Source organism: Chionomys nivalis, chromosome 10, assembly GCF_950005125.1.
Source record: "Chionomys nivalis chromosome 10, mChiNiv1.1, whole genome shotgun sequence".
NCBI classification, from domain to species: Eukaryota; Metazoa; Chordata; class Mammalia; order Rodentia; family Cricetidae; genus Chionomys; species Chionomys nivalis.
The window spans coordinates 73,473,564-73,496,100 of record NC_080095.1 but is presented as its reverse complement, the minus strand read 5'-3'; the positions used below and the strand labels follow the sequence as shown (position 1 = coordinate 73,496,100).

General features: G+C 39.4%; 1 protein-coding gene across 2 annotated transcripts in view; it reads left to right on the top strand.

The window, feature by feature from the left end:
• Window positions 1–8,427: 8,427 nt before the first annotated feature.
• Window positions 8,428–22,537, top strand: part of Pnpla8 (patatin like phospholipase domain containing 8) — a 35,017-nt gene continuing 20,907 nt past the window's right edge. Inside the window, exons 1-4 of one of the 2 annotated variants that reach the window (XM_057782332.1) lie at window positions 8,428–8,553; window positions 14,075–15,201; window positions 15,292–15,441; window positions 21,129–21,280. In XM_057782332.1, coding sequence (XP_057638315.1) covers window positions 14,164–15,201; window positions 15,292–15,441; window positions 21,129–21,280 — 1,340 coding nt within the window. In that variant the 5' untranslated portion in view covers window positions 8,428–8,553; window positions 14,075–14,163. Of the gene's footprint in view, window positions 8,554–8,611; window positions 8,883–14,074; window positions 15,202–15,291; window positions 15,442–21,128; window positions 21,281–22,537 lie in introns of those variants that run through there. The other variant, XM_057782331.1, reaches the window with a different exon arrangement.

Below are 22,537 nucleotides of genomic sequence, written 5' to 3'. Positions count from 1 at the left end.
TGTTAGTCCAGATGAAAATTAATTCACCAAAATTAGAATGTATCTGAATCACAAATGAAAAATAAGTCATTCAACTCAATAATTGTGTGGTTTTAAAATACAAGGACTCTTTGAAGTAATACAGGATGACAAGTCAGTCACACTCTGCAGGTTGTTCAAACCATCCCCACAAAATCATTCAGTATAAAACATCTATTCCTTGTCAGTGTTAATTAAACTGCTATTTGATTTACCTTGCTAATATTTTGTGTTTTGTTATCTGAGACCCTTTCAGCACATCAATTGCAGTCTACCTTCTAGTTTAGTTTCTGTATACTTGCCTTACAGCAACCAAATACCTGACAAAAAACAACTTAAGAAAGAAAAGATGTCTCGAAAAATCAAAAAAAAAAAAAAACAAAAGAAAAGAAGAAATGAGAGAGGGAGAAAAAGAGGGAGGGAAAATGGAAGGAAGGAAGGGAGGGAGGGAGGGAGGGAGGGAGGGTTACTTCTGACTTACAGTTTGAAGGTAGAGTCCTTCAAGGTGGGAAGAAAGTGATGGTAGGAGATTGAGAGAGCTGGTCAAATTGTGTCCACATTCAGCAAACAGAGAGATGCAGGCTGATGCCCAGCTCACTTTCTCTTTTTCATTTAGATCAGTACCCCCTGGTCATAAAATGGTGCCTCCCAATATTAAGCCAGGTCTTTACATTTCAGTTAACCTAATCTAGAAACTCCCAGACATACTTAGATTCCTGTTTCCATGGTCTAGATCACATCAATTTGACAAGATTAACCATCTTTAATTTAGTAAATGACAAAACAATGTTGAGCACTGGAGAAGGAACATGAATTCTGGGTTCAGAAGACTAAAGATTCTGAGATATCTTGGGAATATAATCTTGTTCTCTTTGTGAATATGCAGATGCACATTACTGGTTGTTATATAAAAAGACATGTATAAAGAAGAGTGCTGCAAACAAAACTTTTGTGTATTGGATTGAAACCTACACGTGCTTGGCAAGTGCATGATTGAGCTACTCTCTGACCCTCCCCCCATACCTTTAATGAGATAAGACACTAACAAAGTTAGCACAAGTCATACCCAGATAAAATACTTAATCTCTAGGTAAGTGATGAGTAAAGAGACAACACTATTAAGAACAGAGACTGGACCACTCTGGTTTTGAAGTATGATACATGGTGAGTACATCAGTAACTTTTCTATTGCTGTGATAAAACACTGTGACCAACGTAACTTATAGAAGGAAGACTTTACAGTTCCAGAGGCTTAGTCAATGATGGCTGAGCAGATGTAGCAGGCAACAGGTAACTGGAGCAGCAGCTGAGAGCTCATATAAAAAAAAAAAAAAAACACCAAAACAAACAAAACAACAACAACAAAAAACAAACAACCAAAAAAAAAAAAAAAAACCACAAGCAAAGGTCAGAAACCCTACACTGGGAATGGCCAGAGGTGTTTGAGACCTCAAAGACCATCCCCCAGTGACAGACTTCCTTAAATGGACCATACCTCTGAATCCTTCCGAAACAGTTTCACCAACTAGGTACCAAGTTTTCAAATGGAGGCCATTCTCATTCAAACAACAACAGTATAGGAGAAATAGACCCCAAAGTTCTTCTCTTTCTCTTTCTTCATTGCTAATCTGAGTAAGACTAAACTTTTCAGGGAAACAGGGACAGAGAGTGTAAGTAAGGATCTTATTCAAATGCCATGTCTCTAGTCCTTATACACACATAAGTTGTCCATCTATTCCTCTATCCTCACATACAATTGATCACATTATTGCTAAATCATGCTTTGTTACAATTCCCCCTTTTCTTACCAATTTCTGTGATTCAGAGTCCCTAAGAAGTGGAGGCCAGAACTTACTCATCTTTGGCACCAAGGAGGGCCTCAATTATTAATGGAAAATCACCACAAAAATATGTTGTGTTGTGGCCAGATTTGATTGATGGTGGTTATTAAAGTCAAATGCAAAATGCAATTTAACTGCTTCAATTTAACTACTTCATTCATTTTAACTACTTAATGTTCAGTTGTAAAGTCTATCCATAAGAGAAACCTATCCATAAGAGAAGTTCAGTTGTAAAGTCCCCCTCAAAGAGAAGAAATTAAGATCAAAGGAAGTGAAAACATTTTTTTAAATTTTAAATAGGATGTGTTGAGAGGTTTAAATGGTTAAAATATCCATCCATTCTTTTCAACTTAAGGGTCCACTCAGAAAAATCACAAAATACTTATTCCTGTACCAATTGTTTCTTATCTCAACATAGAATCAATAAAAACAAGTACATGAAACTCAAAAACTTTAAAACCCCAGAGTCACTAAAAGTGATCCATTGTCGGTTCTCAAACACTCCTTACATGAATGAAGTTTTAAAGTCAAGCCTTTGACAATTTTTAAACATTTTCTCATAATTATCTTCACTAGTTATTTTATGGCCAGGCAGTGGTGGCACACACTTTTAATCCCAGCACTCAGGAGGCGGAGGCAGGAGGATCTCTGTGAGTTCGAGACCAGCCTGGTCTACAAGAGCTAGTTCCAGGACAGGCTCCAAAGCTACAGAGAAACCCTGTTCGAAAAAAAAAAGTTATTTTATGAAATTTAAGTTTTACTTTTACTATCTCTGGGATTTTAAAGTACAAGAAACAAATCTTTACATGGTAAAACCATTGTCCCACAGCAGTAAATTTCTCAAGTATTATCTAATTCTAATCACAGTTAGAATTTCTGTCTCCAAAGCACTTGCTTCCCACAGGTATCTCACTTCCCAAAGACTGCAGCTCCATGGAGAATCTCTGAATTCTCAACACTATCAAGCACACTGAAAGAAAAGATGCTACTCATTCCATTGTAGCTCCACACCACTTCATTCATGCTTCCAGCCAGCATTAATTGGCTTGCTGCATTGTCTACATTCTTTTGTCCCAAGGGAATTTTGTGGTCTGTGATAGCAGTTGCTTTCATGGAAGACCCAACACGCTAGGGCACTGCTGAGGGCCTTAGGGAGGGCAGCCTGAGTTTACTGTCCAATCACCACACCTCATTCCTGTGCCATAGGTCATGAAACCTTTGAATGATTAAGCTGAGTTTCTGAGAACTTTCAATGTGAGAAAAGGGAAGTTTGTAGAAGTAATTACATGCACAGTATTTTAACCAGTAAAGTAAGTAGGGATGGTAAGACTCCAGCCCTTCTATCTCTGAAGTTAAGCAATACAAATACTGATACTTGTTTATAAGAAAGCAACATAAAATTGAGTATCAGGAGCACTTTTAGATTATTTTTCTGAAATTTTAACTGGATGAAATGTTCTATGAATAAATAAGGCAACAAATATTAGCTAATCAATAAAATACATCTCAGATTCAGAAGCAAGTTAAAATGTATCAATAGGTTTCAACTTTGTGTTAAGTTCTTTGGCAAAATCTAGGATATGATTAGTCTAACAATAAAGCTACTGTGCTTTTCTTAATCCAGAAAATTATCTTACATAATTGGTTTATTTTTCTATCAGGAAGTTAGATAAACTGGCATCAAGGCAAGCAGAAAAATTCAGCTTATCTAAAATATAGATAAGCAGCTCTTGATGGTAACTGTGGGGTGGTAAAGGAATGGTTTTATTAACAGTCTAAAGAGGAAAACAGAATAACAGGCTCATCATCTCCTTCAAGCTTTGCCCTCTCTCACTACCAAAAGTAATTGATTGAAAAGCTTACACTTTACTGTATTGCCCTTTTGTCTTAAAGTCTGACAGGGACTCAAAGCACCTGGAATAACAAGTGCAAGTTCAGCTCCAGTTGTCAGCCAACCCTTTTAACATGCTTCCATTACTAAGAAGAAGGAACAAGCAGTCACTTTCATACATACATCATGATGAGTACCCAATGACTAAGCTCTTCCCTCACTGCCTTCCATCATGGTGTCCCTTCTCCCTGTAAAGCTCTGGCCTTTCCTTACTGCATACAATACACCTGCCACCTGCCTTCCTTCTCACAATCCAATCTCTTAAGATTCGGCTTAAAAGTTGTCCTACCCGCCACTCCAAGGAAGTTTAACTTTGAGATCCATGAAGGTGCCCTTCTTCACATGTAGTGAAATGCTGGTGCTAAGCATATAAAAGACACTCAGAAAGCTTTGACTCAATGATTTAAATTCATTTAATATGCACTCACCAAATATTTACTGAATGTCTACTAAATACAACATCTCAGTGCTACAGGTAAAGATATTTTCCCTTTTATAGCTCTGAATTATATGCAGCTACTTAGATGAATTTTGTTGAAATAAAACATTATGTACTTAGTGGCTTAAAACAAGTGTATTATGTCACAGTTCAATAGATCAAAAGTCTGTTTGAATTACTGGCTGTAATTTGTCATAGGTCTTAGAAGAATGAACTCAAGGTATCAGCAGAAACAGGATTTTATATGTAGGTTTGAGGAAGGAATGTGCTTTCAATTAATTGTGATTACTAGATTATAGTTAAAGCCATTCTGTACAATAAATATATATTAATAAAATAAAAAGTATAAACATTTAAGGGTCTACTAGATTGATGAAGAATTCAGTTCAATTCCTGCTAGTACAGACTTAAGGTTTCCATTCTTCTATTAACTGTCAGCCAAGAGTCTCTCTTGGTCCTTTAAAGTTGCCTAAATATGTGAACTGAAGTTTCCAGAAAACAAACAGATAAAACCTGGGCATCGGTGTTAAATATTACACACAGCTAACAAGTAGAATCTCCTGATTGTAGAGAACTGGAACTGTACAGATCTGACACGAATTATTTTTTCATTTTTATTTTTATTGAGCTATATATATATTTTCTTCTGCTCTCCTCCCTTCCTCTCCTCTCCCCTTCTACCCTCTCCCATGGTCCCCACACTCCCAATTTACTCAGGAGATCTTGTCTTTTTCTACTTCCCATGTAGATTAGATCCATGTATGTCTCTCTTAGGGTCCTCATTGTTGTCTAGGTTCTCTGGAATTGTGAATTGTAGGCTGGTTTTTCTTTGCTTTATGCTTAAAAGCCACTTATAAGTACATATTATATTTGTCTTTCTGGGTCTGGGTTACCTCACTCCATATGATGTTCTCTAGATCTATCCATCTGCCTGCAAATTTCGTGCTGTCATATCTTCTCTGCTGTGTAGTACTCCATTGTGTAAATGTACCACATTTTCCTTATCCATTCTTTGGTCGAGGGGCATTTAGCTTGTTTCCAGGTTCTGGTTATGACAAACATGGCACCCAACAGAGTTAGTGAACAACAGATTAGTGCTCTAACGTGTGCTAGCTAAATGCACATAAACCTGAGAGGGATTGGAAAGGAATTCTAGACACTAAAAAGCAAAGTTTAGCTGCATTTTTTTCAGATGGGCTCTGCTTGATAGCAGCATGCTGCAGCTCTTTTAAGATAGGTCTTCCAGATTCAGTGGTATCAAAAACAAACAAAACAAAAACAAAACCCCAAAAAACAAACAAACAAACAAACAACAACACAAAGTATGGTATCAAAATAGTGGCCTTCCTGATCCATGCTTCCAGCATGAACTCTGGCTCCTTCAGGTGGCTGAGCATTTAAATGGGGTCTGTGAGCTGAGTGCTGCAACTTTCTTAGTGGCAATATAAACCTGCTATGTGCCTAAAAATAGGGCAAAGTACATGGCTCTCAGAGGCAGCGAACATGACTCTGCCATGTTGGCCTGGGCGGAGCAAACAGGCAGGGCTGTGTTGGCCATAGCCACGCCTGCTTAGAATTTAAAAAAAAAAAAAAAAAAAAGGTGCTTCTGGTCAGAAAATAATTACAGATACACAATAAAGACATATTTAGATAGAAAAGACCTCTAAATGGGTCACAGTATTGGATAAATATACGCAGGCTTGTGAAAGAGAAGAAAAAGTACAGAGTTATAAAAAGAAGTAATTTGTTTTAAAAAATAAAACTCCAGACCTTAGTATGCCCTATGCTGTAGAATAATGTTTTTGTACACTTAAGAAATGTTACTCTGGCCGGGCGGTGGTGGCGCACGCCTTTAATCCCAGCACTCGGGAGGCAGAGGCAGGCGGATCTCTGTGAGTTCGAGGCCAGCCTGGTCTACAAGAGCTAGTTCCAGGACAGGCACCAAAGCTACAGAGAAACCCTGTCTCGAAAAGCCAAAAAAAAAAAAAAAAAAAGAAATGTTACTCTGTTTGCTTTAATAAAAAGCTGAACGGTCAATAGCTAGGCAGGATTTCCAGACACACAGGATACTGGGATGAAGACGGGGAGACCCCAGAATTGCAGAACAAACAGCATGGGCATTACAAAGTAAAGGTAACTGAGGCACATAAAAGAACATAGATTAAAACATATGGGTTAACTTAAGTTGTAACAACTAGTTGGAAACAAGCCTAAGCTATTGGTCAAGCCTTCATAATTAATAATAAGTCTCTGTGTTATGATTAGGGAACTGGCTTGGCAGGACAGAGAAAACTTGCTATACCCTCAGGCTCTGGAATGAGGGTAAGGACAGGTGTTAAGAGGTCACATAGTCAAATCTTATCTTGACCCTGTGGTTTACCAGAGATGGATTGCTGGTCCAAGCTTTCTGCTCTGGGAAAACACATGACAACATCTGCAGTTTTGAAAGATGACTACCTGCGCAAGACACTGGGTGAGAGGTTAGTTACAAACTGTAGAACCAGTTTCTGTAAGACTGACAAGCAGCAAGCTCTAAAGCAAGGAAAACAAAAAAAAACAGAGCTGAAGGAATGGCAGGAGCTGGTGATGTGAGATCCACCAAGCTTCGTTATTGATTAAAGGTCTGGTCGTTAACAAGGAAGGAAAGGGAGGGATAGGAGGAACTGAGTTACATGGAAAGTCTTGATACAGGAAGAAACCCTGGGCATTTTCTATTATCTGACTAACTTAAGGAATTAATACAAAGGGAGAGGGTATGGTGATGAACTCACTCCTTGGCGAACATTTAGTTAGGCTTCATTTATGTATTTTCACAGGTAGCTGTCATGCTTTGAGCTCCTTAGGCCCGAGACCAGTGTTAGCAAAAAGTCCTCTAAGTCGCCGGGCGGTGGTGGCGCATGCCTTTAATCCCAGCACTCGGGAGGCAGAGGCAGGCGGATCTCTGTGAGTTCGAGACCAGCCTGGTCTACAAGAGCTAGTTCCAGGACAGGCTCTAAAACCACAGAGAAATCTTGTCTCGAAAAAGTCCTCTTAAGTCGTATAAAATGAGTACCATACTGGGTCACTGGTCACTCTCACCTGCCCTCAGCAAGATTGTGTTCGCTTTGGTTGTCATGTCACCTCTGTACAGTCTTCCATCCAATGAGCGCCCCTTTGACTGTTGCCTCTAAATTCCACTCTTTGTTGTGTCAGAACTTGGACCTGATAGCTCACTACAGCAATAGTTGTAAATAATCTTTTCACTGTTTCAACAGTGTCAGGGTATTTTAACAATGAGAAACCAAGAACTAAAGTTACTTCCTAGCCCTTCTAAATTTTAATTTGTGGAGTACAAATTTTAACTATTGCATAGCTACTTAATAGCTAATACAGGGTTAGGGCTTACCAGACATTATGGTGGACACAACCAAACTTTTTGAGTCCCCCTACATCTAACAAGCTGGTTTTTTTTTTTTCTCTCTTTCTCTTTTTTAGGGGGAGGAGAAAGTGTCAAGGTCACCCTATGTAGACAAGGCTGGCTTCTGAGTTTATAATCCCTCTACATCCTTAAACTTTGTAATGCTGGTCCCCCTTAATTAAAACTCAGTGAGTCTGGCAATAAATGTAAAACCCTTCCTAAAGGGCTTTACAATCATCTTCGTTTTATAGGGCTGCAGAACCCTACCACCCCGAGCCCTGAGTACCTCATCTGACGGTTTACTTAACTAGTTGACACTAGTTTGTCTCTCTGGTATACAAAACCCATCAGAATTTTGACGTGTTGATAACAGGGCAGTATACACTAACTTCCACAAGGTAACATAATGAAAAATAGCCTTTCGGTCGATAGTCCGGGTATGATAGACCGGCTAGCCATGACAGAAAGAGACATTGAGAAGGTGTCACCACTGCACTATCACAGGGTCCAGCCAGTCTGCTCAGACCCAGCCGGCTCTTAAAGCAGTTCCCAGGGACCGGGGCAACACAGAGCACGCGCAGAGCCTGCTGGCAAGCTCAGCTGAAAACGGATGGCGACCAGCAAGCAAGCCATTAGGGACTCTACGCTGAGATCCAGCACTGAGCTTAAAAGCCATGGACCGGCCCGCGACCGAAGAGCCCAGCTTGCCCTCTCGCCGCCACCGAGCGACTTGAAACCGACCCGCAACCAGCTTCTTCCCACGGCCACGGCGAGTCGCGCCAGCCTAGGAGGGTTAGCGGCAGAAAGCCCCACCCAGCGATAGCGTCATTTCCGCTGGGGCGGGGCGGGGCGCGGCGGAGGGTGGTGCTTGCCCGGGCGGTCGTCTGTTTGGGTTCCGGGCGCCGCAGCTGACGCGGACGGAGGCAGGCGAGTGGACGCCGCGGCGCCCGTGACTGCCCGCGTCCCGGTGAGTGGCCGAGGGCCGGCGGGTGGCGGGTGGCGTCCGCGGCCGGGCGCGCTGGCTCCCGTCGCCCCCGGGGTCGCGGGCAGGGCCGCCGGGTGTTGTGGTTGGTCGCGTCCCGCCCCCGCCCGTGGGCCCGCCCGTCCGCCCCGCTCCTCGGCCGGGCTGCGCTCTGGGTCCCGGACTGGGTGTTCTCGGGCAGTTAGTCCACCGGAGACCTGACGGTTTCTCTGTCGTACGTTGTCCTTGACCGGGCAGCGTGCAGCGATTTGTTTGTCTCTTCGTTCGCGTGTGTTCCTATATCCCAGACCGCTGTTGCTTAAGCAGAATCAGATGTACGTGCCTTTTAAAAGATGAAGAAAACTGTCTGAGTCATCAGGTTGCAGTGCCTCTTGTCTCCGTCGTCTCTGTCATTTCTGTCATGATGCTGGGCCGGGGGGGGGGGCACCTGTTTCTACGCCCAGTACAGTGATCATTTTAAGGAAAATCAGTGACACTCCGAGGAATGTCTTAGAGATAGATGTTGACATAAGCGACTATCATAGAATACGTTTTAAAATGGTATTTTTATTTCCAAGAACAATGGTATTCTAGAACTGCATTGATTGTAAACAGTGTATTTCAGGCAATCAGGATGATGCATTACCACAAGGAAAGAAGGTATAATGATGTCACTTGATAGTATTTGCTTATCTTTCTATTTTGTTTATCTTGTTTTTCTATTCCTACAACTCATTTTAAAATCTTCCTAGCGGTGGCCCTCCTCTTTAGTGGTGTTGGGTTAATGAAAGGGTTAGTTCACTGATTTCTATTAGTAGGTGTTCTCATGCAGAATTGATACAAGAACAGCCTGTACTTGGCGTTGTTTTCCTCAGCCAGTAAAGACGGAATTTGTTGCTTCATTTGGGGAGCATACCTTTGTAAAAAGGTCAGAGCTAGACTCTTGTTTCCTCTCAGTTGCGGCTCTTTACTCTGCTTTTCTTATATTTTATTCTCTTTGGAATTTATTGCGTTAGAAAGTTATTGCAGAATTTTATAGACAACTCTCCTTCAATGCTTTCTGGTTTGCTTGTGTGCTTTTTTCTTTCTGTTCCTAACTTTGGATGTCACTCAAAGCTCTAAGCACATCGTTTTCCCCAAACCAAGAGCTTAACGTTAGAAACCAAAGTCGTATTGATAGGCCCGTGATATCCCGAAATGTCGAGGAAGTATAGGATGTGTTTGTAGCTAAACATTTTTCAAAAGAAAAGGGCTTGAAGAGCTTATTTTTGTTGGGTGCTATACATGCAAATACTGCAGGCCAGCCTTTGGTAAACCCTTTTGACCTCACCGGCTTTGTTGTCACTGTGGATCATTTCGTACATAAATTCAGTTTCTCTTTCAGCTCCCTATCATTTCTTAATTCTGTAAACCCAAAAGAGAAATCCAGTTTCCTTTATATTGTTACACTGTTCACTTTCCAGGTTTTTCATGTTCACAAGTGGCCCTTTTTCTCTGTGTCTGATTTGAAGGCTTAGAGTTCTCTGGACAACTTCTCCTTGTCTCACTGGTACTTGTCACCAAATCCAGTTTTTGTTTCTAAAAAATATTTTACTTTTATTTTTAAAATATGTGTCTGTATGTAGCTAGTGCAAACATGAGTGTAAGTGTTTTCAGATAACAAAAAAAAAAAGGTGTTGGATGTCTTGGGGAGTGCAGACAGTTGTGAGCTGGCAGCTGTAGCAGCCTGATGTGGGTTCTGGGAAAGGAACTCTAGTTCTCTGGAAGAAGAGCACATACTCTTAACCAGGGAGCAGTCTTCCCAGCCCCATTCTTTTTATGCATCTTTTTCCTCCTCGCTTCAAAATGTGACTCACAGATAGCCCATTTCTGCATTCCTGCACCATTGCTGTATCTAGACCCTTGCTTCCTTTTTGGCTATGTTATTGTGATTATTATAATATATATCTATATTTTTTGGGCTTTGGGGGATGGGTGGGGTGTGAGACAGGATTTCTCTGTGTAACCATTCTGCTTGGCCTAGAACTCTCTCTGTAGACCAGGCTGGCCTCAAACTCACAGGGTGTACTGGGATTAATTGTGTGTGCCACCCCACCCGGCTAAATTTGTATATTCATTACCTCCACAATTGGGCCCACACCTAGCATTTCCTTCAGTCCCTTGATGTCCTTTGGTTATACTCTACTCCTTTCCCTGTAGTCAAAATGTCTCTCTCTCTGAGCACACCTTCACTGTGTGATAGCCAGCTCTAGTCTGTCCTGCCCTTGTCCCAGTTTATAGCACTCTTCTCTTTCCATTCTTTCCCTGCTTCTGCTGTGTCTTTTCTTGTGCTTGCGTTTCCTCTCAAAGCCTTTTCTGTAGTGCTGACATTTGTACAGTGGCAGTGAAACTTGTTCCTCATTTCTGTGTTAAGTAATTGTGATTGGTCGTTGTGGTTTCTGATAGGTGTAAGTAGTGTCTCGTTCTGTTCACAAAATCATCTTTCTGTAGTGCTTCCCATTTGGGGGGCTTTATGTTCTGTATATTGATGCCGAATAGATAGGTATATAGTCATAATTAGACTATTATATCTTTAAAACTTTCAAAAGCATTTTATGGTGTGTGTGTGTGTGTATGTGTGAATGTCTCAAGAATTAGATATTTCTTTCCACGATGAGTTGCAGGTACTGAACCCAGATTGTCTAGTTTGCATGGCAAGTGCTTTTACCTACTGAGAGAGATCCCTGGCCCCAGATGATGGTCTGTTTGGAAAGAAAAAAAGCGGAAACAAAGCGGATTGTATAATAGTCTAGATCTGCTAGATCTGCATTGGTCTCTCTTCTGCCTCAGTCTTGGACTGATCATTGTGAGTCTTATATGCCACCAGCCACCTTCCAGCTCATGCTGTCACCAGAATGTCGTTTGCTTTTCTTCTGTCTGTTTTTTTAAATCAAGAGTCCCAAAAGAATTAGGAGCTCAAGCCTGGCATGGCTACAGAGTGAATTCAAGGTCACCCTGTTCAATTTAGTGAGACTCTATCAAAATAAATTAAAAAGAGGCTTGGGCATATATCTCAGTGGAAAAGAGCTTGCTTAACGAACAAGAAATCCTAGGTTCAGTCCCCAGTACTAGGAGAAAGGTGGAGGTGTAGGGGTGAAGAGAAAGGAGGGGAAAATAAGGGAGAGTAGAAGTAGACAAGCTTTTCCTGATCTTTGTGGGTTCATCTGGTATCCCACTACTTTGCTGAATTTATCTTATTTGATCTAAGAGGTTTCTGGGGATACTATTAAGGTCATATAAGTATAAGATTCTGTCATGTATAAAGAATGATTTGACTTCTCATTTTCCCATTTGTTTCCCCTTTATTTCTTATATTTACCTCCTTGTGCTAAGATTTCAAATAGCATATTGAGTAAGAAAGGTGAGGATGGGCACACTTCTCTCATTCCAAATTTCAGAGAAGAGCTGGTAGTTTCCCCCTATTCAGTATGATGTTGGCTGTGCATTTGTGTGTGTAGACTTCATTATATTGAGGTTTGATTCTTTCACATTTAGTTTCTTCCAGACTCTTCTCATGAAGATATGTAGCAAGCTTTGGTTTGGCTGCCAACTCAAAAATAATGACATGGGGACATCTTATTAATTATGAAACATCGGCCTTAGCTTAGGCTTGTCCTGTTAGCTCTTATAACTTAACCCATTTGTATTAATCTATGTTTTGCCTTGTGGCTTTTTACCTTTCTTTCATTCTGTATGTCCAGTTTCCTTTATGCATCCTTGGCGTCTCTATATTCACATAGACCCATCTCCTACTTCCTCTCTTTCTCGGCCTATGCCTCCTCCCTAGCCATTGGCTGTTTATCTCTTTATGAAGTCCATCATAGTAATGTTATGCCACACAGTGTTCAAATACCCTACAACAAAGGGATATTGAATTTTGTCAAAGACTGCATATCTATTAAGATGACTGTCTGATTTGTTCCTGAATTTATTTATGTGCTATATTACATTACTAATTTGCCTGTTTATCTTTGTATACTTGAAGTGAAACGAACATGATCTGATACATGATTTGTTTAGTGTATTGCTGAAGTTGGTTCACAGGTATTTTACCGAACATTTTTTGCATCTTATATGTCTTAGTTAGGATTTCTATTGCTGTGAAGACACACCATACACATGGCAATTTTCATAAAGGAAAAGATTTAATTGGGGCTGTCTTACAGTTTCAGAGGTTTCGTTCAATTATGGTGGGATTCAGGCAGACATGGTGCTGTAGAAGGATCTGAGACTTCTACATCGTGATCTGCAGGCAACATAAAGTGAACTGGGTCCCACACTGGGTGTAGCTTGAGCATGTGAGACCTCAAAGTTCTCCCCCCCACAGACATATACAGTAACACATCTTTTCCAACAAGGCCATACCTCCTAATAGTGCCACTCTCTATAGGCCAAGCATTCATACACATGAGCCTGTGGGGGCCGTACTCATTCAAACCACTGGTCTATGTATGCCAATAATATTATAGTCTTTGTGTTCTATTTACATTTGGTTGTGATACCAAGGTAGTATTGACTTTGTGGAATTATTTTGGAAGTATTATATTTTCTATTTTATGTACTAATTATATACTAGTTGCTATACTTTTATATACTAAATATGTTTAAAAATTTTATGCACATAAATAATGCATAAAATAGGGAGCTTGTGTTGGTCTGATAGATTTGACTATGAGCCTGTCCAGTTCTGAGCTTTTCTTATTTGGGAAAAATTTTAATACAGCTTCAGTCTCATTGCCCCTTAATTGATTTGTTTAGGTTTTTCTATTTTCTTTTTCAGTAGTCTCTTGATTTAATCTTTTATGTCACTAGTGTCTAGAAATTTATTTATTTTAGATTTTCCTAATAATTGGAATATAATTTTAAAAAATATTCCTTAATGATCTGGATTTTAGTGGGGTCTGTTGTAGTAGGGATATTACAAGGTAAGTATTTTTAGTCTCTGATTTTACTAATTTGCATAGTCTTTGTATTTTGGTTACAGCTCTGTTTTCTTTTGAATGAACCGACTCTTTTTCATTGATCATTTGTTATTGTGGTGGTAGTTGTTGTTTCATTAATTTCAGCCCTGGACTTTACTATTTTTCCTAATAACTTTGAATTTGGGTTCTTGTTTTTCTAAGATCTTGAAATATGTTACTAAGTTATTTATTTGTTCCTACTCTGATTTCTAAATGTAGGTATTTATAGCTATGTACTTCATCATGTATGCTGTGTACTGCATTTGTGTAGTGCCCTGAGAGGCTTGAAGAGGGCATGTGATCCTCTGGACCTGGGAGGTGTAGAGACGGGGCTGTGAACTGGGAGTTGAACCTTGAGTCTTCTGCAAGAGCAGCAACAACTGCGCTTTAGTTCTGAGCTGTCTCCAGCCTTAGTCCATCTTGTTTTGAATGGTTTGTTGCTGGGTACAAAGTGATGTGTATAAACTGAACTTTTTTTTAACTTGAATACTAATTAATCTTTTTTTTTTTTTTTTTTTTTTTTACAGGTAAGACCATGAATTATGGAATTTTTTAAGTGAAGCACTCAGGAGTGAAATGAGAGAATGTCACATAGAAAATAAATGATTTTTAAGTTATGTCTATTAATTTGACTTTAGATATATATATTTACCTCCTCAGTAATGCAAGAAGTCTTTGTGGGAATCAGAAAAGCAAACAGCTGCGTTTTGTGTGTTCCAAACATTACTGGCGAACGCCCCATATCAATGTGCACAGAGATTTTCACACAAGTAAGAAAAACTGTAGGTGGAACAAAGGTGAAGCGTGTTGCAGTAAGCACTGGCCCTCTCCAAGCAACCATGGCTTACATATTGGAATTTTGAAACTTAGCACTTCTGCTCCCAAAGGACTTACAAAAGTGAGCATTCATATGTCCCGTATTAAAAGTACTTTGAATTCTGTTTCAAAGGCTATTTTTGGCAGTCAAAATGAAATGGTTTCACGGTTAGCTCAGTTTAAGCCAAATTCTCGAATATTAAGAAAAGTATCAGATAGGGGCTGGTTAGAACAAAAAAATGTTAAACAAACCATTGAGTCTCTGAAAAACTATAGTGATAAATCAGCAGAAAAGAATTCTTTTGTGGAACAGAAAAGTTACATTGCAGATAAAGAAGACGATGCAGGTAAACGGAGCCTTTTCCATTACACGTACACCATAACCACCAGATTTGGAGAGTCATTCTACTTTTTAGCGAACCATATTAATTCATACTTCAGTCGCAAGGAAAAAATGTCTCAAACAAAGGAAGTTAAACGTCTTCAGGACAAACCAGACCTTGAAGAAGAGAAATCCAGTTCTCCTGAACCCGACATCGTGACAGACAGGCCAGACTCAGGATCTTCCCTAGATGCTGGGGACAAACCTTCCAGCCCTAGCCAGACACCAGAGGTTCTTCCGGTGTCTGCAAAGCAAAGTATTGCTAACTTCCTTTCTCGTCCCACTGAGGGCGTACAAGCCTTAGTCGGTGGTTACATTGGTGGACTTGTACCCAAATTAAAGTCTGACTCAAAGAGTCAGCCAGAAGGACAGGAAGAGCCTGTTAAAACTGAGCAAGCTGTCAGCAAAGACAAGAAGGCAGAGGAGAAAAAACGTGTGTCTCTTCAGCGAGAAAAGGCAAGTTGTTTCTCAGAGTGGTTCTAAGAAACATTAACCATTTATAGGGTAACTTTATCTCCTAATCACGTATTTCATATGACCTTGTAGATTATTGCAAGAGTGAGTATTGATAACAGAACTCGAGCCTTAGTTCAGGCCTTAAGAAGAACAACAGACCCAAAGCTCTGTATTACCAGGGTTGAAGAATTGACTTTTCATCTTCTAGAATTTCCTGAAGGAAAAGGAGTGGCTGTCAAGGTAATTTCTAACTTTTTAAATATTTGTCTTGAAATTTAAATTCTGAGAAACCTTTTATAGTGGGGAATGCAAAGCTCTTCTCTTTCGAAAATTTTTGTTGTTTTAAATCATACAGTATATTTGGGAATTGCCTGTTATTTTATAGTACACATTAGGCTAATGAATTACTTTTATTCTGTGACATAAATTCTGCTTATTGTGACTATCTATATATACTTTGATTTGAGCATGTGTAAAAATGGAGCATAAGTTTAAATATGTTCCATTGCCTAATAATTGTCAAAATCTTAATTACAGTACAGGTATTTTTACTGTGTAATCACTTTTTCAAAATAAGAAATAGCCAGGTGTATCATACACCTCTAACCTCAGCGTTTGGGAGACTGAGACAAAAGGATCAATAATGTGAGACCAGCTTAGGCTGTAGAGTAGGATTCTGTATATGAACAAAAGACAGGGAACACAATATAGAAAGCCATTGCTATTTTTTATTCATCATACCATGGTCCTTTTACATTTCAAGTCCAAATTTTAACTAATCATCGAATTGGTCAAGCACTTAGCATTCCTCTCCTCAATGGTCTACATACACAGAAGTGAGCAAGGTTTAGACTTCAGCAATTAGACCACTTGAGGAGAAAGAAGCTGAGTGCCCAGGGAAGGAGAGTCTCAGGTCTGTACCAAGTTTACTTGTCTCCTTAATAATTTGGAAATGTCATGAAGATATTGTTACAGTTTCATTAAATCCCTGTTAGTGTTTTTATTATATATTATATAATTATATATTATAAATATATTATTATATATTATAGTCTAATTCTTATTAATTAATTAATTAGTTACTTTATCATACAGAAACTTGTTAGTTCATACTTTTCTACCTTTTATTTTCTACCTAATATTACGGTTTTGCTGATTAAGTTTTTCTTTGAAATATACCCTGCAAGTTTTACATTTTCTAATACATATATACAGATTTTCAACATTTCATATTCCTAAAATTTGAAATTTATATTTCATATATAGATTTATCATTTAGAGATAAGATTTTGAAATATATGTGTGCTTTTAATGAGAGTGTTCATGTCAGAGATAGCCAGAAAGGAGAGATCTAAAATAAAAATTTCTGTTAGTTCACTGAGCTTCTGTAACAAAATACCTTCCCCTGGATGGGTTACATCCTACAGAAATTTGTTTCTCATAATCTGTGTACTAAGAGGCCCAGTGAAAAGTAATGACTGATCTGGGGTCTGGAGAAGGCTTGTTACCTGTATGCTGAAGCTTGTGACTAATTCACAAGACAGCATCTCCCTTTTGCCCTCATCTCTAGGTCTCTAATCTCACACATGAAGCAGAGGTCTCATGACCTAAGCACTTCTTGAAAGACCCTACTTTTTAATATTAATGCACCAACAATTGAGTTCCAATATGAATTTTATAAGAGACCTAGCATTCCAATATAGAATATCTTTTAAAGAATGATTTAACAACATACTATTCAAGAATAATCTTCATTTGTGTCAAGTGAAGTTCACACAGACTTAGCATAGAAGTGAACAGAACACTGCCAGTGCCCAGAAGTCTTCCTCCCACCTCTCCTTGTCGTCTGCAGAAAAGGTTAGTTTGGACTCGTGTGTTTGCTTCCTTTTTTACTGGGCACATCGATAGGATTTATTGGAAATGTGACAGGTGATTTGAAATGATTCCTTCCTATTGCTTATATTTATTATGGTGGGTCACGGTTTATTCTTTATACTGTTAGTTGATTTCTGGGTAGTTTTCAGTGTTAGTCTATTAGGAATTGTCTTACTAATTGAACTATTAAGGGTTCTCTTATATTTGAGAACTGATCCCAAATACAAGAAACCATCAATATTGAGAAGAAATGTGGTGTGGAAATTCTATTCAGATCAGTCAGGGATGAAAATCCAGGTAATTGGAAGAAAGTGGTCGCCTTTCCCCTAAATAATATCTAAAATCAATGAACTGAAGAAATTGCGTCATGTGTTGCTTGGCTGTGAACTTTGCCAACTAAACTTCTTTTTGCCAATTTCTCCCAGTGTCTTACGCAGCTTTTCTTTTCTTTTTTTTTTTTGTATTCTTCAGATGGTTCAATTGAAATGTTAATGTGGGTGGGGGAAATTTCACATGCCCCTGCTCCTAGATGAAGAACTGCAGGTTCAATGGCTACAGAGAGAGGGGAACCAGTTTCCTCCACGGAAGAGCTCCCATACTGGCTGTTAAACCCAAGCAGTCAGCCCTGGACACATGTACATTCAGGCAAAGCTTAACAGATTCAGTAGGTTCTGTACACACATATGTCAGGGTCCAGCCTTGTTCCAGGGTAGGGGTGTGTGGATGAGAATGTTAGACAGAATAAACAGAAAAACAAAAGGATACAGAGACATAGGGTAGAGTCGGGAGGACAACCGAATCTGCCCGTGTTTATTTCTTATGATCTTTAAATACCCCATCCACAAGAGGGGAAGAAAGGAAAAGCCTTTTTTTTTTAAAACCGAATCTGATCTTTAAATACCCCATCCACAAGAGGGGAAGAAAGGAAAAGCCTTTTTTTTTTTTTTAACCATACTACAAGGAACAAAGTAATAAAGTTAATACCCAAAACACCAAGTAACCACACCCTCAGTTAAGATGCCTGTTAATAGCCACACCTTAAGTCAAATCTTCTGTCAGAAACCTTGAAGGAGCAGGAATAGGCTTGAACTCTCTGACCTTTAGTCAGGGTGAAACAGATCCACTCTGTGGGCCATCTTAATACCCAAAACACCAAGCAGCCACACCCTAGGTCAAGACCTCTCGTTAGTAGCCACACCTTAGGTCAAAGATTCTATCAATAAGTAAATAACCTTGAAGGAGCAAGACTTCACCTGAATTCTCTCTGACCTTTAGGTCTAATGGATCCACTTCCGTGGGCTACAACACACATACCCCCCCACTCTCTCTCTCACAGACACACACGCATACCATTAACACCACCACTACCAAAGGGTCATGAATGGGGTGGGGGAGGGGAAACATAGAAGGAAAGGAGGAAATGATGGTAGCTGTAGAACTTGTATATGATGTTCTAAAAAAAATGAAATTCAATTTTGAAAAGAAAAAAGAAATTTTTACCTACTCTAAGTATTTTTCTGTGTTTTTTCAAAAGTTTTGTTTTGCCTTTTGTACCTTTACTTTTATCGTGTAAGGTAAAAGTGATGCTTAATATATTTATCTAGTTGAACAAGCAACCATTTGTTGAAAAAAAAGTTTTCATAAAAAGGTAGTTATTTATGGGTCCATTGTTTTTGTAATGGTCTTCTTCCGGACACAGTGTTTTGTTCTTATAATATATTTATGTATTTTTGCTCCAACACTGTACTTCCTAAATTATTTTACATTTATAATAAATTTAATGTCTTTTTACCTCTGTTCATCCTTATAATTTCTAACTCAGCTTTTCTTTTTAAAAAAGGTGATTTTTAAAGCTGTATATATGCATGTATGCCTACATAGGTACATAGATTCATGTAAGTAAATATGCCTCTGGAGGCCGAAAGAGGGCATTGGATCACCTGGAGCGAGAGTATAGACGGTAGGGAACTACCAGATGTGGATGCTGGCAACCAAACGCAGGACCTCTGCAAAAGCAGCTCGTGTTTCTAACCATTGAACTATCTCCTATCTCTCCAGCCTCCTAACTTTGCTATTATTTTTTTTCCTTTTTTTTTTCCTTTTTTTTTTTTAAAAAAAAACTTATCTGTCTGTCTTTGGCAATGTGTGAGTCTCGTGCCCTGTGGAGGTCAGATCCCTGGAACCGGAGTTACAGTAGTGATCTTCCATGTGGGTGCTGGGTTTTAAAACCCGGACCTTGGAAAATGCAGCCAGTGCTCTTCATCACTTACCCAGCCCCTACTTTGACTACTCTTAGCATGCCACATTTACGGATGAATTTTGAAGTAAAAAAGGAGGATAAAATTACGTTAAGATGATAGGAAATCAGTAAGACAGTTTATGGTAAATTATCAACTTAATCTTTGTTTTCCATCAGTATTTAAACTTCTTTAACGTGAATGCCTTATATTACTTTCATTATGCTTATTTTCTTAATTTATAACTGTGATGTTTTGAGGTGTAATTATGCTAATGTTATTGTGATTCAAGCATCTTTTATTGGTAATTCTAGTAGGAGACTCACCCCTGGTCTTTGACTATATGGTACCGATTTGACATACATGGTAACTATTCTGTATACTGGGCAGTTGTGAGTTTCAAAAATTGCAAACATTCTAGATTTTTTTTCCAGAGAGTTATTTTGCTTCTCTGCTGACATATGAAATGGACCACCATCACTAAGTAGGACAGAGCTAAGGATTTTAGAGTTTGGGAAAGACCTCTAATTTTCCTGTTCTTAGGGCATATTCCTGCACCACCACCATGCCTTGGGTCGTCCAAACCAACTTAAGAACACAAAACATTGTTTTGTTTTTACAGAAGGCTTAAATTTAGCATTTTTTCCTCCCATACATTCTAGTAGTTGAGAATTCTGCAGGTGTGTTAATTTGAAAACAGCTATGCAGGCTTCCTAGGCCTTCAGTTGTGACTCCAACCTCATGAAAATACAAGCTTCGCTGAGTTCTCTGTTTCTTTGTGACCCTCTCTAAATCAAGCCCAACTTTTCTGTCCTTTGTGTCTTCCCAGAATCAGCAAATGTCTGGAGGAAAGAGCAAGGTTATCAGCTCCAGGCAGCAGTTACCCTCTCCAGCTGGAAAACTGCTCCCATGCTGTGTTTAGCAGCTCTGTGGTGCATTTAGAACGTGGCCTTCTTGAGTTCGCTAAGGTTTTTCTGGTTGCTCTTGACATGGGCGAGGACCTCTTAACAATTTTGTATCCTAACCAGTAATGGAAATTTGCCTGTGTAGCTTCCACTGTTGTTCAGATTCCTGTAGGGGTCCTTTGCAGCCCAATACTAGTAGCTAGGAAAAAAGCAGAATAACAAAAATAGTATTTCAGGTTTGGTTGGTCAACAAAAGAAGCAAAGTGAGTAATGCATTAGAAAATTATTCAATGCATTGAACATTACATGGCTCAGCTTTTCCCTTAAATTTATGTAAGCTTTTTTGGCAAAATTACTACTAATTGTATTAAGAGAGTCATATTTTCTGTATTGAGTATTGAATGTTTTTTCTAAAGGCAGTCTTGCTATGTAATTCAAGCTGGCTGAACTTATTCTGTAGCCTAGGATAGCCTCAAACTCACAGTCTTCCTGCCTTAGACTCCTAAATGCTGGGAGTATAGGGGTGTGCTATACCACTTAGCAAACATGGCACATTTTAAGAAAATGTTTGGGAAGAGGCTGGTATTTTTTGGTTGTTTATTTGTTTTTGATCCTCAAATAAGAATAAATATATGCTAAATTGTTATTGATACTGGCATGTCATAAAGTAATCATTTTTAATTACAGCGAAAGTAATAAATACACATTCATTTTATGCTATACTCATGTCAGCTAAAAATATGTTTTCTTTCTGTTACATGGTGTCACTTTAGCAGAGGCTCGTCATGAACTCTAGGTTCCCCTGCCTTTATCTTCCTAATGTTGGGGTTCCACATGTGTGCTGCCATGCCAGCTACATTTTCCTTCTTGATCTGACATAAGTAACAAAGTGTCTTTTTTCTCAATGTAGGAAAAAATTATTCCATATTTATTACGACTTAGACAAATTAAAGATGAGACTCTTCAGGCTGCAGTTAGAGAAATTTTGGCCTTAATTGGTTATGTGGATCCAGTGAAAGGCAGAGGAATCCGAATCCTCACAATTGATGGTGGAGGAACAAGGTAAGGCTAGAAAAATGGCTTTTAAAACTACATATTTAATTCAGCTTTAGAGATTTTATTTAAAGATTTTAATAGAGTTATCCTAAAATCTTTTTTATTTTTATTTTTATTTATTTTTTTTTGTCTGTCTCTTTTTTTTTTATTCTTTTTTAATTAAAATTTCCAACTGCTCCCCGTTTCCCATTTCCCTCCCCTCCTCCCACACATTGCCCCCTCCCCCCACTCCCCTCCCCCATCCCCACTCCTCTTCTCCTCCCCCCAGTCCATTCCCACTCCCTCTCGATACTGAAGAGCAGTCCAAATTCCCTGCCCTACAGGAAGACCAAGGTCCTCCCACTTCCATCCAGGCCCAGGAAGGTAGGCATCAAAACAGGCTAAGCTCCCACAAAGCCAGTTCATGTATTAGGATCGAAACCTAGTGCCATTGTCCTTGGCTTCTCATCAGCCTTCATTGTCCGCCATGTTCAGAGAGTCCAGTTTCAACCCATGCTTATTCAGTCCCAGTCCAGCTGGCCTTGAAGAGCTCCCAATAGATCAGTTCCACTGTCACAGTGGGTGGGTGCACGCCTCGTGGTCCTGATTTCCTTGGTCATGTTCTCCCTCCTTCTGCTCCTCATTTGGACCTTAAGAGCTCAGACCATTGCTCCAATTTGGGTCTCTGTCTCTCTCTCGATCTATCGCCAGTTGAAAGTTCCTGTGCCATTCTCCTTGGCCTCTCGTCAGCTCTCGAGAACATTTATTTTTATTTTTTGAGACAGGGTTTCTTTGTGTAGCCCTGGCTATCCTAGAACTCATTCTGTAGATCAGGCTGGCCTCAAATTCACAGAGATCCTCCTTCCCCTGCCTCCCAAGTACTGGAATTAAAGGCATGTGCCATCACTGCCCAGCCATAAAATAAATTTTTAAAACTAAAACATAAAGCCACTTTATGAATATAGAGGCTATATTGTGACATATATTTTGAAATCAGACCTTTGTCTGATTTGGGGTTGGTGAAGATCTCCCATTCAGTAGGTTGCCTTTTGTCTTAATGACTGTGTCCTTTGCTTTACAGAAGCTTCTCAGTTTCAGGAGGTCCCATTTATTCATTGTTGCTGTTATTGTCTTTGCTACTGGGGTTATACATGGAAAGTGGTCTCCTGTGCCCATGTATTGCAGGCTACTTCCCACTTTCTCTTCTACCAGGTTCAGTGTGGTCGGATTTATATTGAGGTCTTTAATCCATTTGGACTTGAGTTTTGTGCATGGTGATAGGTT